This window comes from Centroberyx gerrardi, chromosome 5 (assembly GCF_048128805.1).
Source record: "Centroberyx gerrardi isolate f3 chromosome 5, fCenGer3.hap1.cur.20231027, whole genome shotgun sequence".
Classification (NCBI taxonomy): Eukaryota; Metazoa; Chordata; class Actinopteri; order Beryciformes; family Berycidae; genus Centroberyx; species Centroberyx gerrardi.
In genome coordinates, this window is record NC_136001.1 from 29,494,257 (window position 1) to 29,516,894 (window position 22,638).

General features: G+C 40.9%; 2 protein-coding genes across 2 annotated transcripts; one reads left to right on the top strand and one right to left on the bottom strand.

Moving 5' to 3' along the window:
- Positions 1 to 6,893: 6,893 nt before the first annotated feature.
- On the bottom strand, positions 6,894 to 13,528 carry LOC139929899 (eukaryotic translation initiation factor 4E type 3-like). Its single transcript, XM_071922969.2, has 7 exons — positions 13,215 to 13,528; positions 11,793 to 11,865; positions 11,004 to 11,098; positions 10,335 to 10,395; positions 10,002 to 10,068; positions 9,610 to 9,765; positions 6,894 to 8,408 (listed from the first exon to the last, which is right to left on the bottom strand). The coding sequence occupies exons 1-7, from the start codon at positions 13,397 to 13,399 to the stop codon at positions 8,362 to 8,364; spliced, it is 684 nt and encodes a 227-aa protein (XP_071779070.1). The 5' UTR covers positions 13,400 to 13,528; the 3' UTR covers positions 6,894 to 8,361.
- Positions 13,529 to 18,828: 5,300 nt separating this feature from the next.
- On the top strand, positions 18,829 to 21,062 carry gpr27 (G protein-coupled receptor 27). The gene has a single exon (XM_071922982.2). The coding sequence runs from the start codon at positions 18,829 to 18,831 to the stop codon at positions 19,942 to 19,944; it is 1,116 nt and encodes a 371-aa protein (XP_071779083.1). The 3' UTR covers positions 19,945 to 21,062.
- The last annotated feature ends 1,576 nt before the right edge of the window (positions 21,063 to 22,638 follow it).

The window sequence follows — 22,638 nt, forward strand, 5'->3', positions numbered from 1 at the left end:
CAAAAATACACAGATTTCTCAGTTACTGCTGTCCATTTATCTAGAATACACTTGTTATAAAATACTGCAAAAAAATGTAAGCTATATCTTAGAAAAAAAATGTTTTGAGAATAAGTTTATTGAAGTGGTTTTGCTTTGAATGCATTTCCACACTGCAAAACAACACATTTTCTTACGTACATTCCTTTAGACAGTACAACAGGTTAAAATAGTCAAAACAATTTAGTTCACTTACAGTCTGCCAACAACAGGTAAGTGTTAATTTAAGAAAATGTACTACTTTTCCCAAGTCATAATTAGGTGCTCTGCAACTTCAATTTACCTTCATCTAGCCCTACCTAAAAAAACGACTGCTATAATCCACATCACAACAGACTGAATAAAACCACTAATTTACAACGTTTGAGCAGAAACCCACAATAAAAAATAAAATAATAAAATAAAATAAAACCATAGGTTTCCAACTTTTTAAGAACTCTGTTTATGTTAATTGCCATACAACGTCAGATTCATTCAGTCAATCCTCTGTGTTAATGAAAAGTTCACTCTGAATTGAATATCCACTTTAAATACATTATGTCTAGCCTTATCGTAGAGCAGACATGCCATACCAAAATATGTATTAAGAGCTTTCGATCAATGCAAATGATGGACAGTCAAGTATGTAAGTCGCCTAAGCTATTAGCATGAGGCAAAGCGGCATTATAGCCATACTGAATTACAGCTGTAATAAATAAAGTTATACTTTAGGGTGGTTGTAATGCCTTCCTACGGTCTTTTAGAGTTTGGAGGACAGCTAACACGTGGGGAAAAGCCCCTTCCCTGATTTTACTCCAAAGAAATCACTGCACTCAAACTTCCCTTTCCCCGTGTAGAGTTAGAAAGTTTTACGGCGCTAACTCAACCAGGTAACGTTGTAATTACGTGCTCACTTCTGTTAACAGCTATCGCTAACCAGCACTTTCTAAACTGGCATAAATTGTGTAAATACTTTTTTATTCCTCCCAAAGGGGCATTCTCCCCCGGGGCTCATGAGTAGCCTCACAACTAGAAACTCAACTTTCAAAAAAAAAAAGTACATGATGCACGAGTCTTAGTTAGAAAAGACACTCTTGTAGCAGCGGCAGCACGTACAAGCAACATGACATTAAATAGCGCTACCAGCCAGCCTACATGGTAATATTACAGGTGTTTGTTTATTTGTTTATTTCGCCATTGGAAAGATGTCTAGAAAACAGCAGCAAAAAACAAAGACAAACTCCGTGTGTGTTTGTGTGTGTGCAGCAGCAGCAACAGCAGCAGGTAGATACTATATAACAAAGCCAATGTTAACGTTATGATAATAGTGAAACTTACCGGAATGGAAAACGCGTTACCGCAGCTTACCGGCGCACGCGGAGGATACCGATTCGCTAGTATGAGATAACGAACCCGTGCACGCGAGCTTGTGTACCGAGAACGCGTGCGACAACAAATCACCCCGTAAACACCAACAATATTACTCCGCCCGCCCGCCTTGGTGTTGGTGTTGGTGGTGTGGGGGGGGACTAACTAACTAACTTAAGTACGAGGAGAGAGAGAGATATCTTACCGAGAGCGTCGAAAAAAGCAAAATCTGGAGTTTCCCCGTCTCGTTGGGGAAAAAACCGAGCTCCTTCCTTAATGTTGTTATTAGATTTTAACACGCCGAGAAAAGAAGGGAAAAAAGGAAGAATCGCGGATTTGGATGTTGTTGTTTTCTGATGTTCCAAGTCCGTGACGTCACATCCACCTGCTGGGTAAACAACATTCATTGCAGATCCTTCATAGAAACATCACAGTCACAAGTACAATTCAATATCACTTAATAGGTCCGTTATATGGGGAAATGTAATTATATGCATTAGTTTTAGCTGCAAAGTGTGGCAGGAGAGAGGGGGGGGGGTGTCAGAAAAGCTAAAATGTCTAAGCTGACTAATTACAACTGAGGCAGAAGGAAGTTCTATTATTTTCTCATGTATTTTTTTTTTTTTTTTTTTTTTTTTTCTTTAGGCTCATCATCACTTCACTAAACCCTCATTGCAAAGAGTTGAATTTGAGTTTAAAACTTTCCAAGGGGGGAGAGACTATTATGGCTTTGAAGATGACATTAGAGATAGCCGGTGTGCAGGTGTTGTCCTTTCATTTTGTGCAGTTATAATTTTTTGACATTTAGGTCAACCCTTCACAATGTTATGAAACATTAAGAGCCCTAACTACGCCTAACTTTCTGCAAAGTTATTAGTTATGTCTGCCTTGAATCATTGTTGTGGTTGAAAACTTTGACTCACTCCTATTCAGCTTTCACTTGAACATGCCTACTGTCACAAGAAGTGTAAAGACATTATGACAGTAATTAAAATCTCTGTCACTTGCCCCTGCAGAGGAGAATTATCATGGGCCAGTTCAACAGTCCAGTTAACACTCATTGAAAAGCAACATTAATTTAACCTCAAGAGAAAATATTTTAAGTCTTTTTTGTCCTTGATCAAGGTCTGAAAAGCACAGCCCATTTCATTATAAACGACATTACATTTATCATGGCTGCATCTGGGAGGAATGCTGCTGATGAGCCTTCTCAGAAAAGCCTGTTTCTTAGTAGAGAGCGCCACCCTCTGACCACGGCTGGTCACACCCTGAAGAAAAACCACTATAACACTCCTATAGGGATTTACAGTGTCCGTGGTACTCAATAGTGAGTTTACAGTGAGCTTATCATACTTAATGGTGTTTTTAATCTCCTGTGGTATCACTGTAATATTCCTATAAACTATATTATTCCTGTAATATTCTACATTATATAGATAGCTTATCGTTTTGCTGTAATATTCATATAGTTATAAAATGTATTACTATACAGTTCTTTTTCATAAGGGCATACCCCCAGTCATATAACACAATGCCATATTCCAGAAATTTCTAATAAACAAATTCTCTTGTTGAAAGGAAACGGTTACCTTAAAAAAAATCTATAATGTTGCTGATAAATAGAGTAGTAGACTAAACAACAAGCCTGATATTTATGTGTTGACAGTTACTGAAAAAGACACTGATGCTGAGGTGACAGCTGGAGATGGGGTGAGTTGAGAGGGGAGGGGAGGGGGGGGTCATATTCCCATTGTAAAGAGGTACTGTACAAGGAAGCAAGTAGCCCGAAGGCACAGAGATACACATCAGTCACTGCATGGCCCACAACCACAGCGTTGTGTTTAATGACCCCGGGGCCCACGGAGCCAGAGAAACACACAGATGTCGGCTGAGCCGTTCAATTGATAAGTCATAAGCCACAGAGTTGGACTCAAAAGTATGAATGAAACCAACGCACACACACATACACCTAGACTATATTTTATCTGGCAAAAAAGCCAAAACTCCTACGACTTTATGATGAATATTCATGACTTTTAAAAGAATAAACACATGTAAACAAAATAAACTATTCCTAACATTAAATATTTCACCTTTTGATTTCTCTGAGAAAAAATAAACTATAATATCCCTAAAATACTCTATAGGGGCTTTTTAGTGTGTCTAGTGAGTAACCTTATTCCACTTTATAGCATTTTTATCTCCTATGGCATAACTATTATTCCTATAATATTCAGTACAGTACAGTACTTTGTTTTGTTGTGGTATTTGTACAGTGGGCCTTTCCTTCTAAAATGTATTATAGGATTACTACAGTTCTTTTTCATAAGGTTGTAAACATGGTTGTCTGGCTCAGAAAGCAATTAATGACAAAAATTCAAATGTATGTACATGTTATCAAAGCAATCTAACACATGATCTTATCTTGTAATTCTTCAGTGGCTTGATCTGCATTTCAATAACGCATCTATAAGCTGAATGGAACCCAACAACCATGTGTCTGGGTTTGAAATTGTTATCACAGTCTGTTGGTGTCAGGGTGGTGATGTGTTGTGGATTAGGGCCTTGACTTGATGGAGTGCAGTTACAAATTAATTGAGGATCACTATCGGTTACGTAACAGCCTCTCCACGCGTACTCGTGCACACAACAAAGTAATTAGCTTTCTGTTAATTAGGTAATTAAGCAAATGAAAAGAAGCTCCTCTCGATTTCCAGAGGGGATGGATGGCTTTCATACGCTGTTTTCCCCTTGCTGCTGCGGGGCATTGTGAACAGCAGAGGAACAATAGAGGACTGTAGCATTCAACATGTAATGAAAGGAAGAGCACTTCTGGAGAAGGTTTAGAGATAATGACCTGTAAAAAAAAAAAATGTCAGATAGGTGAAAGGACGAGAAACCAGAGGACATGATACCTTGAACATGCAAATATACCTCGCATAGGCATTGGATAATAAGGATTAACAGTTCCCAAAAGTCAGTGTGACCTATAAGACTGATTGAGCATCATGGATTTTCATGCAAAATCATGCAAACATCTCAAATGTGTGTTATTCTTTACTAGGAACACAACGCATAGCAAAATACTGTGGGATGATGCATTTGGAAACAATTTGGACTCATATTGAAACCAAAAGTCCTGAACTTGGCCGTATGATTTGAGTATTGTGTCCCTGTTGTTTTAGATAGAAGACCAAATACATTCTCTAATTTGTGTCACAGATATAGTGATAATGTCTCTTCTTAATGTGTGCTCTGTATTGTTCAGTACACTCCAGAACTGTTGCCACCCATAGTAAAGGAGAGCCAAAAACGGCATAAAAATAAACAATACAAGTAATAAGCTACATTTTGTATTAAATTTGTTTAGCATTTATTGCTCATTACTTGTATTATTTATCATCTTTACCATGGGCCTTGGTGTAGATTTACCATTAATAACATGTACGTGCATATGTGTGTATGAAATGATGAAAACATGCACATGGACAAGCTTTTTCAAATCATTGAATATTGACGACACAAGTTAACCACTATGGATGTGAGCCCTGAAAAAGAGGATAATATTTATGCATACATTTATTGGCATTATGAATAACAGAAAATCTGTTAAATGGTAAGAAGTGCGGTAAGTTCTGTGTGCACATCAGTTAGAAGGCTTCTATACAAAAGGAAACAACTGCATGCAGGAGTATTGCAATGACTGTGGTAAACATCATTTTGGTTTCTATTTTGAATTTGGAAACAAACATCGGACTGTGCTGTATGATCTAGGTCAACCCTTGGCCTGTTGAAGTGCCACATAACAGGTATTTCCAACTCTAAATATTATCATCACAGCACTCTACTTGAACATGTCACTGATGAACATTCAGAATCAGGCCAATTTTGAGTATAGGAGCATGTGGGAGTGCAGCGTTGCTATATCTCTCACACAAATCCCCTTCAAAATACATGTGTACCCATGATGTAGAGAATGCTGACTGATAAGTTTGCTTACTGGGGAAAAAATGAATTGCATGTGTTAAAAGAGCACATATTTGTAATGTTGAGAGCCTGGACAGAAGGCACAGTTGCGGAAAACTGATTCACTTTCGGAGAAGTATGCGTGTTTCTTTTAGTTATTTCTACAGAACTTGTGGGACTTCACACTACACACGGGTGTGATTTTCAACAGTGTTAAGCAGTTTCCAAGTTTAATGGGTATAGCCGTACAATATTGAAAGTGTGTATAGCATTGCTTTTCTGATGATTCAGACGGAGGAGGAGCAGAGCCTGCCTGCATTAAGCTTTGTCTCCAAACTGCCCAACCAATGTTTATGATATGTAGGTCTTATGCCACTATTACCTTGATAGATGCTAATAAAATGAGGCTTTGGTCAGCTATTCTTTTGACCTCTGATTGTTGGTGTGAGGTTGTTTCTGAACTGCACAAGTCATCTGTGTCTGACTGTTACTGATACAATTCAGTTTCTGAAATGCTGAGTGAGCTGTTCCACTAGCATCTTTTAGTCATTTCAGTTGCCTTTGTAAGTGCAGTTAAGTCGAAGTCCGACCAGCGCCAAGTGCAGGTGCATGCTGGAATTTACTGTCAAACCTGCTGAATGCATTTTATAACCCCCAATGAAATACACACACTCAAACGTTTCCTCTTAAACCTAAGCAAGGTGTAATTGCTCACCCACGATTATGGCATAAAAGATATTCACATCAAACCCTGTGTTTGGCAGAGGAGAGGTAATCTAAGTCCAAATTTAAGCCACTTTACGTTGGCTTCCAGCGGTGTTTAGAATCAAGTTTAAGATTTTATTGACTCATTTCAAAACAGCTCATTTTAAATGGTTTGGCTCCAGCTGACAGAACAGAGATTTAAACTCACTGTGAACATTATAGAAGTCTAGATGCTCTCAAGTCTAGATTAAACACAAAAGGGGATTGAACATTTAATACTAGAAACTTAAGAACAACTATTATCATTATTATCATTATTATTATTTTGTTTCAAATGACTTGGATTTGATACTAACTGACAGGTTCTGTTTCACAAATAATAGCACTACTGTGATATACAGCATCAATCTTCTATTGATTGTCAGTGAAGCTGCTCTGGGCTATACATCAGTGCAACACATCACAAAGATTCACAAAAACACACAGTCTTGCTCCTCTTGACCTCTAGCTTTAAAGAGAGAGCTGTTTATACTTGCAAATACTGATTATGCTGCCCTAGCCTGCACATGAGTTAACATTATAGAGCAGCAATGGGCAACTGGTACATTCAACTGTGATGAATCGGCACAAAATGGCCGAGCAAAAATGAAAGACGCTGAGCCGCAGAGGTATTAACTCCCAACCAGGGACGAATGACACACAACTGTTAATTGTCCTTTAACAGGTGACTCTTGTTGCTGGTTGTTACCATGTAAGGAGAAATACAGACAATAATAATGGTATATTATTTCCATTTTAACTACTCAGTTCATGTCGAGTCAAAAATTGTTTACTAATTACTATTTGTTAGACTACTGTCCCCTTCCAAGTAACTCAACCAGTCCAAAGTTGAACAATAAGTGGTGTGACAAACAAAAGTACCAGGTGCATTTAGTTTACTGCAGTCTGCACTGGAATGAAGCCAGTAGCTGTGGTGCGTTGTGTTCACCACGTTAGAGAAGGTGACCAACAATAGGTAATAGTTTCGTAATAATAATGGCCCTGATTTATAAAGGGAGCATATTCTACAATCTGCTTTAGAAATGAAAGTACATTCTTTCTCTGGCAAGAGATTTATCAATTTGCACTTGATCAAACTGGTGAGGTCATTCTCATTTCTGGTCCCAGTAAGTGCACATTCATTAGAAGCAGCCCTCTACATAATGGAGAAACACAGGAGGACAAAATAAACCAGTAAGCATTATTTATTGAAACCTGACACTTCAGTCTTCAGACATTTTTTCATTTTTAATCATGAAACCTGACAAATCATTGCTACAAAACTTAAATGTGGAAATGTGGAAATGTGGATTAGGACGTCTAGATGTATTGGTATGGGAGAGAGAGAGAGAGAAGTGCAGTGTCTCCCTTCAAAGTAATGCACAAATCAGCCTGTGTGACTTGGTTTAGGAGAGTTTACTGTACTCTCAGCATTCTGTATGTATTGAGCAAACTGTCAAACGTGTGTTTTGGAGCTGTCAATAATGCACCTTTCACGTTGGACACTGCACTTAAACCAAAGCTGCAAGTTTCATAAATCAAATCTGACAGGTTTCTTAGGACCATCTGTCTGCTTGAATATGTGATGACTCCCTATGATGGCTTCATAAATGAGGGCCAGTGCTTTTTGGAATGGGTAGCCATGTGCAATATCTCCAAGTGTTACCCTGATGCAAGTATGATGTACGATTTATGGATTCTTCAGAAAAACGCGTGGGACATTCACTGCATCTTCAGAAGTGGGACAAGGCAAAATACTTTCATCAGTAGGACACAAACTTTATCGACTGCAAAAAAAAAAGTGCTTTGGCACTAAATAGATCGACTTATTTAAAACAACTCTTGAAGAAATGTGAAACATATGGAACAGTTAAAAAGTAGTGAGATTATGTAGCTGCTGCCTCTATACCAGGGATAAGTTGTGAGGTCCGTAGGCTGGACCATGACAGTGCAGTTCAGTATAGGAGGAAGTCAGGACTAACATGAACTAAACATGGAGACAAAATAAAATCTATTTGACACGGTTCAGTGAGGCTTGATACATTCTCTGAAGAACTCAGAGCTCCGGGAGCCACGTCAAAACGGGGGGGGGGGGGGGGGAAGGCATCCGTCATTAAAATTTATAAAAATAGATTGATACCATTTCCTTGCTGAATGTAAAAGAATATTCTTGATTAAAGTTGTGGACGACGCCTTCATGTCCAGGCGAGTACAGAGTTCAGATTAAAAAGAGAGAAGAGAAGAAAAAAAAAAGTGCATCACATTCTAATGTCTTGAACGTCCTCCTTCAAAGGCATGATGTTCCATGTGAGCTGGAAAATTCAAATACAGTCATATTCAGTATAAAGCCTTGATCTGTCATGCATACAGCAGTGTTCATTTTATACCACATTATACAAGACGCAATGCAGACCTTGACTAGAGCGTGGCATTGTGGCTTTTTTTTCCTTTTTAGATATATATAAAAGGCATACACCCCTCCCTGCAGATTCCAACTCTGAAGGGATAAATGGCATGTACCAAGATGTGCACTTAGGGTGAATACCTAAGTAAATTTAAGTGCATCCAACGGCATAAAGTGAAGAGAATAGAAGATACTGTAATCCTGACACGTCACTGACAAGTAAAAAAGCTTTTCAGATATGAGTCAGCGGTCTTATACATCAAACTGAACAAATATATATTAGAACAGTTTGAACAGTGCGATGCGTCCACTGGATAAAGTGTTTGAAAGCTCGTCTTTGGAAAAACAGGCTTGTGGCCTGCATACACCTTTTCTGCTTAATTACTTTTACTGAACACTAGAAGGTTAGGACACTAGTTTGGGGTGACTGGAGTGACAGTAATATAATCCATTGGTTTGTGTGCTGCTTTGATTTCTGACATGTTACTCGTGGTATCAGATTTCAGTATGGGCAAAATTCTCTCATTCTCAGCTTGATTCATTCTTTACAGCAAAGTCATTTGAGGGAAAAAAGGTATGCTCTCTTTTAACTTGTCCTGAAAATGATTTCCTTACACAATGAATTTAACATCAAGTGATTTGGGCAATCACATGCTTGTCCAATCATTGGAAAAAGGGAAACAAGGGGAGTAGTTCAGCACACAGCTCAGCAGAAAGACTTTTTTCACATTTTTTTTTCACATGGAACGGCTGTTTCCATGTGAACTGGCCAACCACAAAAGAAAACAATAGATGTTCGTTGGAGGGAGGTGAACATGCGGCGCATCATGAAAACAACATCAAACTTCTCTAAAAGAGGTGATGAAAGCACTATTCCCCCAGACAAACCACTATATTGAATCTTTCAAATGTTCATAGCTCAATCAGCAGTACAGATGCTTATCTTTGCACAGTCTGAAAAATACAGCGATAGTCTGTGACAATGCATCTGTAGTGCATCATATATAAAGCTGTACTATTATTATATTGAAAGTTTTAACTCATTTCCATTTATAAATCCAAAGGCACAGTATATGTAATCAGAAAAAAAAATGGCTGGCCATACTTACATTTATAAAAAACGGCTTTAAAAGATATGTGTGGGAGAAGCTCATAGATTTTTCCCAAGACAGTGGCTTCATTAGCAAGAGATGCATCCTTATTCCAGACTTGAACAACGTCTTCCCGATCTCGAACGCTGACACTGACACCGACAACCTCATCATCTGCAAAACAGAAGAACAGTCGCAATATTAACAGTAGATAATAAATATCCATCATATATTAGCTGTATTTTGAAAATAGCATATTTCAGGGATATCAATATCAATTGAACACAAGAGTCAGTCACAGTCCCATATGAAATGATACATTTGTTTCCAGCCCAATGTTGCCCTCTAGTTTCTGGATATGAAAGTGACACAAACATAAAATATCAAGTACTGACTTTACAGTAACTCACCTGAAGCACAGTAATCTGCAAACTGCTCCCCAATAGTAGCAAGTAACAATTCTTTCCAAACTGCAGACTGAAACAGGAAGAACACACAGAAGCCAATCAGCAATTCAGTAAACGACATGATTATGAGAGAAGGAGCTATTCATAGTATTCTGTTCCATCACCACACGGCCATCTTGGTAGGAAAATAACAGGTGACTGTAATAAATTAACAGGTGATTACAATCAAATGACAAACGCAGCCAATGAGCTGTGTGTATTGTAAAGCGCCATCTTGGTAGGAAATGCATGTGACATCATAGGAATACTATGACTAGAGAACAAGATGGCACCTACATTGCTTTCTTTTGGGATTTTCATCTTCCATACGCCTCCTTTTGCATTACTCTCTTCTTCCCTGTTGGTGTACAAGGATAAAAGTTAAATACTCAGCAAGCTTCACCAGGCGATCACAATTTTACATTTTATACATTTTTTACTTTAATTGAAAGAGAAGGTCGCTAGCAACTGATAATGTAATAACCGCCGGATGATGTAATAACTTGTCCAAATAATAAAATGTCTGTCTAAATGGGTTGAAAATGTAATAAAACCTGTTAATGCAATAAATTGCTGGATAATGTAATAACATCACATAATTACATTAACTGGCGATTATTAGTTCATAAGGAGTGTAACATATTTTTAACTGATGATGTAATAACAATACTGACTAATAATGTAATAATTCCTAAGAATAAGAATGTCATAACTTGAGTTAAAAATATGCTACACCCCCTATGAAGTTATAATTGCTGGTTAATGTAAGAATGTGATGTAATGTATTACATTAACAGGATTTATTACATTTTCAACTCATTTAGTGTTTTTTATTCACATTACCCGGCATTTATTACATAGTAACAACCTGCCTTCCATTCAAGGGATTGATAAGGAGAGCAATGATGATAACAACAATAATAATAATAATAATATCAGAAATGAAAACTTCGCTATGAGACTTACCACAGCGGCCTCCTTTCTCCACGCATTAAGTGATAGCTACATCTCAAAGGCAGCGCTGTGACCGGAGGGATGTTGTTGTATACGCTCCAGAACGTCTGCAGGATGAAAACAAGCACTGCCTGTTACTATTAGTAAGCCTACATGTGCAACAGTGTTATTTCTCTTGCTAGCACTATAGTAATCCTACAATAAAGTTTAATATCATAGGATATCATGACAGCAAAAATATAAGCGATATAGGAATATTTTTGATAGGATTTTGTTTTTTCACTATAAACTCACTAATCACAGACACACTGTAGGTCCCAACAGACATACTGCAGTGATTTTTCCTTAGGGCAGTACAAGCCATCTTAGCCTCATCTCAAAAGCGTTAGCATAGTGAAGAATAGAATAGTGTAAACTACTATCAGTCTCGTCACACAGCAGCAAGCTGATCAAAGAGCTTAAAGCTGTACCAGGCAACTTCCAACACTGGCAGCTCCAAATGTCAGGTAACCGCTTGAAAATTCAATACCCAGAAATCCTGTAAGGTGAGGTCAGTAAGCTGCTCACAGTACACTCATGTTTACCAACCAGCCATCTGTGATGCTTTATATACCAAAGATACCAAAGGGCCCGGAGCGCTGCTCACTGCTGTTTAGCACACAGTTTGTATTTCGCTCTTAACTTTTGATTCACCACTTCCTGTTGGCGGAGACAACTTTTGTATTTTGAATTTGACAAGTGTGAATAAACTAAACTAAACTAAACTAAAATGATGGCCTTCAAGTTGACACCAAATCTCACCTGAACAGATTGAACTGTGTAGATCTTCTTCAGATTGGATTCACATTGAGCAGCCGTCGTCCCTGGTAATGACCTGACAACAAATGAGAACATGACACTGCTTCAGCCCACAACAGATGATACAGTAACAACCGGGAGGTAAACAAGTTAACCAACCATCTGAACAAGCACATTAAATGTGTTCTGATGACTGCTGCATTCATGGCAGGACTTTTGTTGAAGAGGGGTTTAGCATAAATCTTAAGTATAATCTTTGTGCCTTAGGCATACATACCTGTAAAAGCCTATTGTGATTATCCTAATCAACATTACAATTCTGATTGTGTTATAAAATAACAAACCTAGACTAATGGTTCATGTGCAGCAGCTTAATAGAGGCAGTTTGACAACAATAATGACTTTTATAATGGCTTTAGACCTTCCACTTCTGCTGGGTCATGACTCTCACGCCCCTTTATGGCCACAAAGATATTTTAACAACTTTATATGTAGCTTACCTCAACAGACATCAGCATGTTCAATATGGCACTGATCCCCAAACTAGGGTCTGGGAACCCTCAACAAAATGGGTTTATTGCACTGTTATTTCACTCACTGGAAGTTAACACAACAAGCGAATGTATGAGATGACTGTTTTGATAAAAGTTCCTTATCAAACGGGGGTCTGTGGCCTAATGTGTATCAGTTTGGGGGGCTTGACATGAAAGGTTATGCTCAGCTTTGGTATGCAATATTCCCATGAACCCCAAAAAAAAGTCAACAGGTTCCCAAACTTTTGAGTGTCAAGGATTCCCAAGTAGATCTACTTGGGCACAATACAGAGACTCCTATTTGATATGAATATGTCTCAATGATATGATTGATTTAGTACAGCGTTAAGTAACTGTCTACACTGAAGATGGGAGGTAACAGTGAACAGAGTGAAGCCTATAATCATAACAGTCATCCTTGTATATTTTCTCATTGTGCTAACTTACAGAGAGTGGAATAATGAAGTTAAACTAGCCCTCATTTTACCTAAAACCCCCTCAAGCACCTCGGTTGGAAACCACTTATGCAACTTGAGTTGCTGCGTGTTTGAACCGCAATATCATCTGCCAATACCAACAATGTTAGTGTCCACAAGTGTTTATACATGTATAAACATGTCCACCTCATTACATCGACATCGTTGGTATTTCACTGCGGTAGACAACAGTAAAGCCGTCGAAACTGAAACTTTTCTAGCTTGTCAGACGCCGTTTGGCAAACATGAGAAGGTCATCTTTAACGCGACCAAACTCCCGCTACATTCGCTCTGGAAGGCCTGCGGGAAGATATGGCCTTTAAAGATAATTTTTTTTTCTCCATCATTCCCGCTTGTTCGGTGCTTTTGCACGGCGTCAAACTCGAAGACATTGCGGAAGGGGGGAGTATATGTACCTGTCCAGCCAAAACGTCCAGGGTGAGTGCAGAGGCAGCGTTGTAGTGTCGTCTTCTCGGTGTTTCTTTGTGATATTTTCCAACTCTCTCTCGTCGATGTCAATGTTGTTTTCAGAGGAAACTGTCTGGCCGCTCAGGGCGTCTCTGTCCATCTGCAGATCCGCTTGACCTGCAGGAACTGCCATTTCTTCGGGCAAAAAAACAAAAGCAAAACCGTTTTATGAACCCCGGGTGAAGCTTCTTGATAAAAACGCCCGGTTTGGTTTTATCCCTAGAAACAGAAACACACTACCGCTTTTCCGCCTACCGAGTGATGACGCCTCTGCCTCTGCGTCACCGAGCAGAAACGTCGCAGCTGGGCCATCCGAAGGTGATAACCAGAGAGCAGGAAAAAGCAGCGAGATCACACTCTGCCCCTATTTTCGGGTACCGCAAACGGAACAGAGTTTGAAGCTTTCCAGCTTGCGTCACAAATCTTCTAGCGACCACGGCTGGCGCCATCATGGAGGTCCACTGGAGAATTGGCTGTACATTCAGTACTGCTGTAAAATTGCATGGTCTGATAAAGTAGATTTCTTTTCAAATTTAGGTTACTGTGACCTCAAGTAAACTTCCTTGTCTTTAGTCCAAGCCTCTACTCCAAAGGTCAGTTAACCTGAACAAACACTTGGTTTTGGCATTTATTAGGTAGCTGGCAAGGTAATTTAGTAAAGTAAATATGTTAACACTGATAGCTACTAGCCTATATTCACAAAATGTTGTGCAATGCAGTGATAACAACCAGACAGATGTCTAACTATCAACTTTACTTCACACACAAAATCAATCAGATGGATCAGTGATGAAATGATCAATTCCCAGTCAAAAACAGCACAGAAATTAACCATGTCTATTCAATACTGTTGAGACATACGTTTACAAAAGCAATCAGCTGTACTCAGCTGTTGTCGCCAAGAGTTATGATGCATTCCATTGGAAGTCGGAAGTCAATAGTTCCGAGTTGGAATTACCGACTTCCGATCTAAATGCGTTCCAGTGCGTCTTCTCGGGAAAACATGGACGCAACAGCCTTTTCCAACAATGCTCTATCGTTAGCAGGCTAGTTCATACTAGCAAAGACTTCCATCTAGTAACGAGGCACAAGTCAACTGAATTACGTTACAAACAAATGGAAACTACAGAGTTGTTACAACACGTTTTCATAACACAAAAACTATGAAGTAAAATCAAGTTTCATTAAGTACTGTGATGTCAGCTGTGTTTATGTCGGAGAACTCGGGTGGAATAGATCTTGCCCGAACTTCCGACTTGAACGACCGTTCTGTTGCACTTTTCCGTGTTGAAAGTCGTTTTTCTCAGAGTTCCGAGTGCAATGGAATGCACCATTACATGGACCTCCAATATGGCTGCTAGGTTCACCCCTGCGCTCTAAAACTCATTATTTCCAATAATTTGCATGTAGATATTTCATGGGGTGACAGATTTTGTAGGCTAAATGAGCTTGGAATGGCTAACGCTACCCCAGCTTCCCAAAACATTGAGTGAAGAGCAAGCAAGCCCTGTTGTATCTGAATGCTCACTTGTACAGACCGGGAGGTGAGCTACTGTTTTTTTTATTGAGTGAGTCATCAACTAAATACACTATCTTTGGCGGCAGCCCCGTTTTTGCCCGTTTTAGCTCTTTGGTGAAAGTAGTTTGCAAGCTACTGCAGACTCCAACTGAAAATAAATGTATTTTGGTTGAAATTACATAAATAAATTTTTTTTTTAAATACCACAAGACAGACTGTTGCATGTAGGCTTAATACCCAAACAGAATGAACTGTCTACAGCTTGACACTGTGTACAGTAGCGACAAACGGAATCACGACTTGGGAAAGAGAAACATGCATATTATAATCGCACAATTGCAGGTTTGCTTATAGATCTTATGTTGCCAAATGTGTGTCAGGTGCTTACGGTGCTGCTCCACGGAACTGGCTGCAGGGGGCGCTGGTGAATCGCAGCAGCATGTAGTGCAGCCTTGAGCATTGTCATATAATGGCAACTAGTTCAAAGTCTACAAGTCCTGCTGAAGCAAGATTTCAATTATCGAGGGGCCTGCATTCTATTACAGTTTTGATAGTAGATTTTTGATATTTTTAATAGAGTTTGTTTTATAATTTGCTTGATCCCCAATTTACTTTGGCAAGAAAAAATGTGTTTCGCAGTCTGGTGGAGGATAATGCACGTCAGACTGGAGAACCCATACAATGTTTTTCCTTGGTTTAAAATCATATCCTTCAAAGCTTTCTTAAATAATGTGACAGTCTTCAGGGTCATGGCCACTCTCTGTGAAAATGAAACAATAAGCACACCTAGAACAAATGGTCTCAGTCATTTGTCATATATTTAAACTATATTTAACTATATTTAACTGTCATGAAACTAGAGATTTGTATATGCTCAGCCAAGCCCAGGTTTTGTGGGCAGAGCTCAGTTTGGTTTAAATATGTAAAATAAAATAGCAGCAGCAGCATCTTCAAAGATTTGAAGTCACCCTAAAAGCTCCATAACATGTGGGTACTTCAAGATATTCTACAGTACCTCAACTGACTCCTTACGGTCCTGCTATTATCTCATAACTGGGATTAATTGGCTTTGATATTCTCAGATGACACAGTAACCTGAGAAAGACGATGTGTCTTAGACAAAAATACATAGGGGAATGAGGGAGGCTAACTTTGATTTCTAACTATTGTGCTCATCTGGCCAGGGGCGTAGCTAGGAGTTATGGGCCGTCTGCACGGGGGGGGACTGTGGGTTCCCCTCCACCTTCCTCTCATCCCCACTCCACCCTTATCCCATCTATGATAAACATCTATGTCTACCCATCCTGACATTTGACTGACATCCTGACTGTTTAGGAAGGAAAACTTTGTTTCAGTCAACGGAGGAAAAACCTCACCAAATTGTTTTCCTGCTTGTTCCAGTTTGTCTCAGATAACACTGTTGTTTGCACTTTTGTAGACTTCAACCAAACCCTGTTTCAAAACGAGAGCAGCGAAAAATAAAAGTCTAAAGTATTTATAAGGATCACCAAAGGCATTTCAGCCCAGACAGTCTCGGGACCCTCCCTCAGCCCGGGGTCCTGGGTAGTCAGAACCCCCCTATTGCTCCCACTGCGGCGCTCCGATGAATGATGAGAAGTTTAGCTTGCACAAACAAAATGCATTATTAAGTGCTTTCGTCTCGGCCACTTCAGGGCCTGGTGCGATCGTGTATGCCGCTTGTAGTTGAGGCCAGAGTCCTAAAATCTTTGTCTGCAGAGAAATTGATGGCTCCTCTTCGGTTAAGATAATGAAAACACACACAGGTACTGTGTCGGACCCCACTTTGCCTCCAAATTTAGGACAAGGACAGACAAGTTGTGCGTTCTGACATGTACATACAGGAGTGATGCCTTGTCATAAATGGATGGTGTACCTAATAAACGGGCCCATCTTTTATTATCTACTCACCAAGAAAATACAATAATTATTCATGCTAAATACTTTCAAACCTGTCTCAAAAAGTTCCGTTAAAATGACACTGTTCAGGTGTGATCTGTCTTCCTGGTAGATGTCTATCAGACTTTACTTCTTCAAGTGTTTTATTGCCATTCATGAAATGCTAGCACATTTTCATGGGAGGCAGGATTTTATGGAACACAAACACTGTTTAGGTCTAGTATATGTGCTTCATAGCAACAAGGACATGGCATCATAAATCTGAAGATTAGACATATGTGGGATTACAGGATATTTTAGAAACAGATTGGCTACATGATATTTGGCTAAGAAAATGAGTTTCAAAGGTTCACTGGAAAATAAAACAGCCAGTATCAACTTAGTCATGTTATTTCATTACTTAAGTCAGCAAATAAAAGAGCATCACAGTCATTTCCACGGAGCCTAGGCTCAGGTTCATATGTGGTATCTTATTCTTGTCTTTCCATTATTTGGTGTCTTGTCTTTTGTTGTTTGTAGAGAAAATTGAAAACATTGAACTCTACCATTCTGAAAATCTTCCTTAAACACCAGGAAAACTCATGTTAATTGCCACATTTAATGAAAATGTCATGCTGAAGGTTGCCTTATTGTGATTTAGTACAGCCTCAGAGGAAAAGCCTCCTCTCTTCCTGCTTAGGGGACGACAATGCCAGGAGCCAAATGCCATTACTGTATATCACAGTGTGTTCAGGACTGCAACTATTCAAAACTTGGAATCAAAACCTAAAGATGACATATAGAAATGTTATGCACTAAAAGGCCCTAACCCTACAATAACTACTGTACATGCTGTACACCAATGGACATTCTATATCCCCCATATGTAAAAGAAACAGTTTATGTAGAAAAAAGGTTAATGCATTTCTTATATTTTGTAGTTTTTTACAGTTGTTGAAAAGTCTTATTTGTAACAGTTTGATGTATTTTTGCCCATCTCTTGCCATGTACTCGACTTGAAAGTTGATATTAATGAATGAGGGGAAATTAATATTCATAGGGACTTAGAGTGTGTCTGTGGTGCTCATAGTGAGTTTATAACGACCTTATTGTACTTTATGGTATTTTTAATTTCTGTATCACACTGTAGGGTTTCCAGTGATAGCCTACTTTTATAGTACCTTTATGAAATGTATTGGATCACTAGTTCTTCTCCAGACTATAATGTTGTAGCCTAGCTCCTTCTCAATGAAGCTCATCTAGCACAGCGCTACATTAGTAGAGGATATAAACAAGCCTGCACCTTTAATGCTGAACCAGTCGGCAGCAGCCTGTAACAGCACGACGGGAAAGGAGCAGAAACTCCCAACATTTGCATCTCCTCAATGCATGGAGGCAGACTTCGCATGGCCCCATAGATTGCAATAGACACCAGGACCGGCAGATCAGACTGTTGACTGATCCCAGGCCTGCTTATTTCATGCAAGCGGACGTGCGTCGCATAGACGATGCGCTCTGAGATTTAGACCGATCCTGGCGCTCCCACCTCTCTGGACAAACCTCCGCTCAGCCTCGCACAGCATCTACACAACCTGTTTTTCTTTTGTAAACTGTGAGTAATAGCTGTCGCTGAACAGGAGACCGGATGCGTTAATGCGCCATGCGTCCGATCAACATTGGTTTAGTCTGTTTTTTTATTCCCCAAGACGAACGGGAGACCTCCGCCATCGGTGGAAATTGAGATATGTGTTTTCTGAACCGCTTGTCTCCTGAACGCATGCCTACCGAGATGCTTTATTTACAAAAACAGGCTGTTTCCAGTCAACAGAGAAGGGAACCACAGACAGGGATGATTTTCCTATGTGACACTTGTGAGATGAGGGATAAGAAGAAAAGAAGAAATATTAAATGATTTGGTTTTTCTTTTGGTGGGGATCGCAATCATATCGGATGGATGTGAACCGACATTGAACGGGTGCTTTTTTTTTTTTTGTTGTTGAGTGGAATTACTTGAATTCTTCTCTAGTTAAGTGGATCGTGTTGATTTGTTCGGCCGATTTTCCATGAAGCATCGATAGGATACGACCGACCGGCTGGAAGGCGGGTGAGTTGATGTGGGAATACACTACAGCGGCTCGGCGGCATAGATGGCAAACACAAGCGAGTTCGGGGAGAGCAGCCCGTCCCTACAGAACTACGCGTCCACGGCCTCTGCGGTCAAGCTGGCCTCGCTGGGTCTGATCATGGGCATCAGCCTGCTGGGCAACGCGTCGCTGTCGCTGCTGCTGCTGAAGGACAGCTCGCTGCACCGGGCGCCCTACTATTTCCTCCTGGACCTGTGCCTGGCCGACGTGCTGCGCTCCGCCGTGTGTTTCCCCTTCGTGATGGCATCGATCGGCCACGGCTCCGCCTGGACGTACAGCGCGCTCAGCTGCAAGATCGTCGCCTTCGTGTCCGTGCTCCTCTGCTTCCACGTCGCCTTCCTGCTCTTCTGCGTCAGCGTCACCCGGTACATGGCGATCGCCCATCACCGCTTCTACTCCAAGCGGATGACTCTGTGTACGTGCGTGGCGGTGATCTGCATGGTGTGGACCCTCTCCGTGGCCATGGCGTTCCCGCCGGTGTTCGACGTGGGCACCTACAAGTTCATCCGCGAGGAGGAGCAGTGCATCTTCGAGCACCGCTACGTGCGGGCGAACGACACCCTGGGCTTCATGCTGATGCTGGCCGTCATCGTGGGCACGACGCATGTGGTTTACGTCAAGATGCTGTGCTTCGTCTACGACCACCGCAAGATGAAGCCGGCGCAGCTGGTCCCGGCCATCAGCCAGAACTGGACCTTCCACGGCCCCGGCGCCACCGGGCAAGCCGCCGCCAACTGGATCGCCGGCTTCGGCCGCGGTCCCACCCCGCCGACGCTGGTGGGCATCAGGCAAGCGTCGCACACCGGGAACAGGCGGCTGCTCGTGCTGGACGAGTTTAAGATGGAGAAGCGGATCGGGAAGATGTACTACATGATCACGCTGTCGTTCCTCGTCCTGTGGGCTCCCTATATAAGCGCCTGCTACCTGAGGATATTTGTGCGGGGAGTCCCGGTCCCGCAGCTCTACCTGACCGCTGCGGTGTGGATGAGCTTCGCCCAGGCGGGAGCGAACCCCATCATCAGCTTTCTGTTCAACAAGGAGCTCCGGGTGCGCCTCAGAGCCTGTTTCCCCTGCTGCCTCGGCACCCAGACACCCATGGAGCCATACTGTGTCATCTGAACGGTCCCGAGCCCATGCTGCCAAAGATACATGTCATGCTGATTCAGAATGTACACAGATCGGCCCCCAAAGTGATTTTGTACATGCAGACAGGGATGTAGTGGAGGGTTAAACCCACCTAAACTCAGTTTACCCACCTTTTTTATTTGTGGAATAGAGTTTACTCACCATATCAGGCGGACATACATCTTTATATGGTGTAAATTAGCTGTATCAAACTGGTTTAAGTTATATGAGGATAAGGGAAAGCATAATTCAATGCTTTTATGAAAGTATCATTGATGTGTGTTTATAGTGGTGGCTGTTTGCCTTATGATGATCACCTACTGGAAGTCATAGTCAGCCCAACCTGTTAATTTACCACTGTATCACTGCATGTAGATGACATTCATTCCAAATAGCCTAGAGGATATATTTGACTATGTGTTACACTGGAAATACATTTTTGTATTGACAGCATTTCAATGCAAGTTTTGGACACTCCAAATAGGCTATAGTTTGAATGAAGGTCATCTACATGTAAAAAAAAAAACATGTTTTGCATATTTTGAGGTATATGGATATGGAACTGGATAAATGCTGAGGTATGTCAATTGTATTTTTCGCAGTATATGGTGTTTGCCTGTTGCAGACTGCTGATTGAAACAAAACAGAAACTATGAAACTTCTATGGAGAGCAGAATGGTCAGGATCCATTTCTCTATTGCTTCGTCTCTGGCTTCTTTAACACACGTGATCAGTTTGTGTTTTTCTTCTTTTTCTTGATTACAAATCATATGAATATCACAAGAGGATAAAATCTCAGTATATTTTTAGTGAAGACAATGTATGACATGTTTGTAAATACTGTAAAGCTCTGTTTCCCCTCTCTTCTTTCTTTCGTTTTTTAACCAGATATGTTGTATATTTCATAAACTGTTAGAGTTCTTTGTGTGAACAAGGTGTTAAAACTCACTTTTGAAGTCTTTTGCAAAGTCATATTCTTCATAGATGAATTGTGTTGATGAGAGACGGGTCCCTACCCCTTCCCTGTAAGATATACAAATATCATTTTTTTTCTACAGATATGGACACTGGGAAATGGACCGAAAAGCTGCTTCGGAAAGATGTTTGCATTGTTTGTATTTCTGAGCAAATAAATAAGAAATGGATGATAAGTTGTTTGGACTCTATCATCTATTTTTCGCAAGATGTTATTACTTGATTTGGTTCTGCTCTCAAGCTGCAGACTGTTGAATGGGGAAAGTAGTATGAATGGGGAAAGATGTTCAGATTCATGCATCTCATGGTGCGTCTTTAAAGGAAACATCCACTCTCACATACTCTTACATTGATAGATATCATCAATCTGTGATGTTCAATGCATTTGTTATTTTTGTGATGAAGTGTGGTAATTAACTTTTGTGGTGTAACCCACTTTCCCTCAGCCTGCCTTGTCTACCTCTGCTTCAGTTAGTCATTTCCTACATTTCCCAGAATGCCCTTCGACAACCCCCAGAGAACAGGCGTCAACTTGTTGCATTCAGCTGTGGGTTATATGTGTATGTGGAGACAGCAAAAGCGATAGTGGAGTGAGAGTTTTTCTAGTCAAGAAAAAGTGAGTCACGCCCCATACTCAAAACGCAACATGTCTTGTGGCTGCATTGCATTCTGGTCTATTTTCTGCTACTGCTGGTGGAGAAATTGGTCTCTCTACTGCTTATACAACGGATTTCTCTCTGTATGATTGTTGAACATCGGTGCAAAATGATGAGACAGAAAGAAGCCTTTACACCTGACGTTTACCGTTGATGTTTTAGATCGCTGAACCATTTTCTGCTATTGAACTCCATTGTAGCTGCACTAGAAATATCTTAACATGACATCATGCCATCTATGTTGGGCCAGTTATCCACAGGAATAAGAAAAATACACCACCAAACAACAAAATGGGCCCAGAAATGCAACGTACATTGCTACCAAGCGTTTGTTTAAACAGTGTTGAAGTGTTTCAGGTTGGATTTTTCCTTTAAACGTGTGACATTCATGGCCCCCTTAATGCAGGTCTCAATAGAGCAGCTATTAAAGAGTCTAGATTAGTTTGGTTTAATAGATTTGTTGCGATAAGCTGTCTGCGTGCCACCTGCTTTTTAACCGAACCCACTCAAAGCCCAATCCTCTCCTCCCTCCTTTAGCCAGTAGCAGGCTATTGATTCCGCTAATTGCTGATGCGGTCGGTGACATTGGACTCGGCTGCACAAAACCGTTCGTTTTAAAGGCCGAGCGCTTCGTTCGGTAAACGGTTTAATCACTGTGCTCGGCTGAGGTGTTTCTGAGCCCCCGGCCTCAGTCGCTGTGATCCACCCACCGTACAGCACTCAGCTCCTGCACACCGTCTCTGGCCTCAGCGCATCCATAACCATTAGCATCACAACACGCCCGCTCGTTACTGGCAGCTGGCTTGGCTCTGCTGCCGGCGGTGCACAGAAAGCTGCTCACCTGCACGTGCTCTCATGCAACGCAAATGCAGGTCAGGTATTTTTGGTACGGCGTGTTGCCTTCGGGGCGCACGGGCTCCGCTGCGATGCCGCCGACTGACTCTTTGTGCCGGGCCTTTTTCTGCCGCCTCCGTTGTTGACCTTTCAGTCTCTCTAACCCGCCACCCAGGCCGCCCTGATGCCCCTTTGTCCTCCTCACTGTGTTTTCCTATAAGAA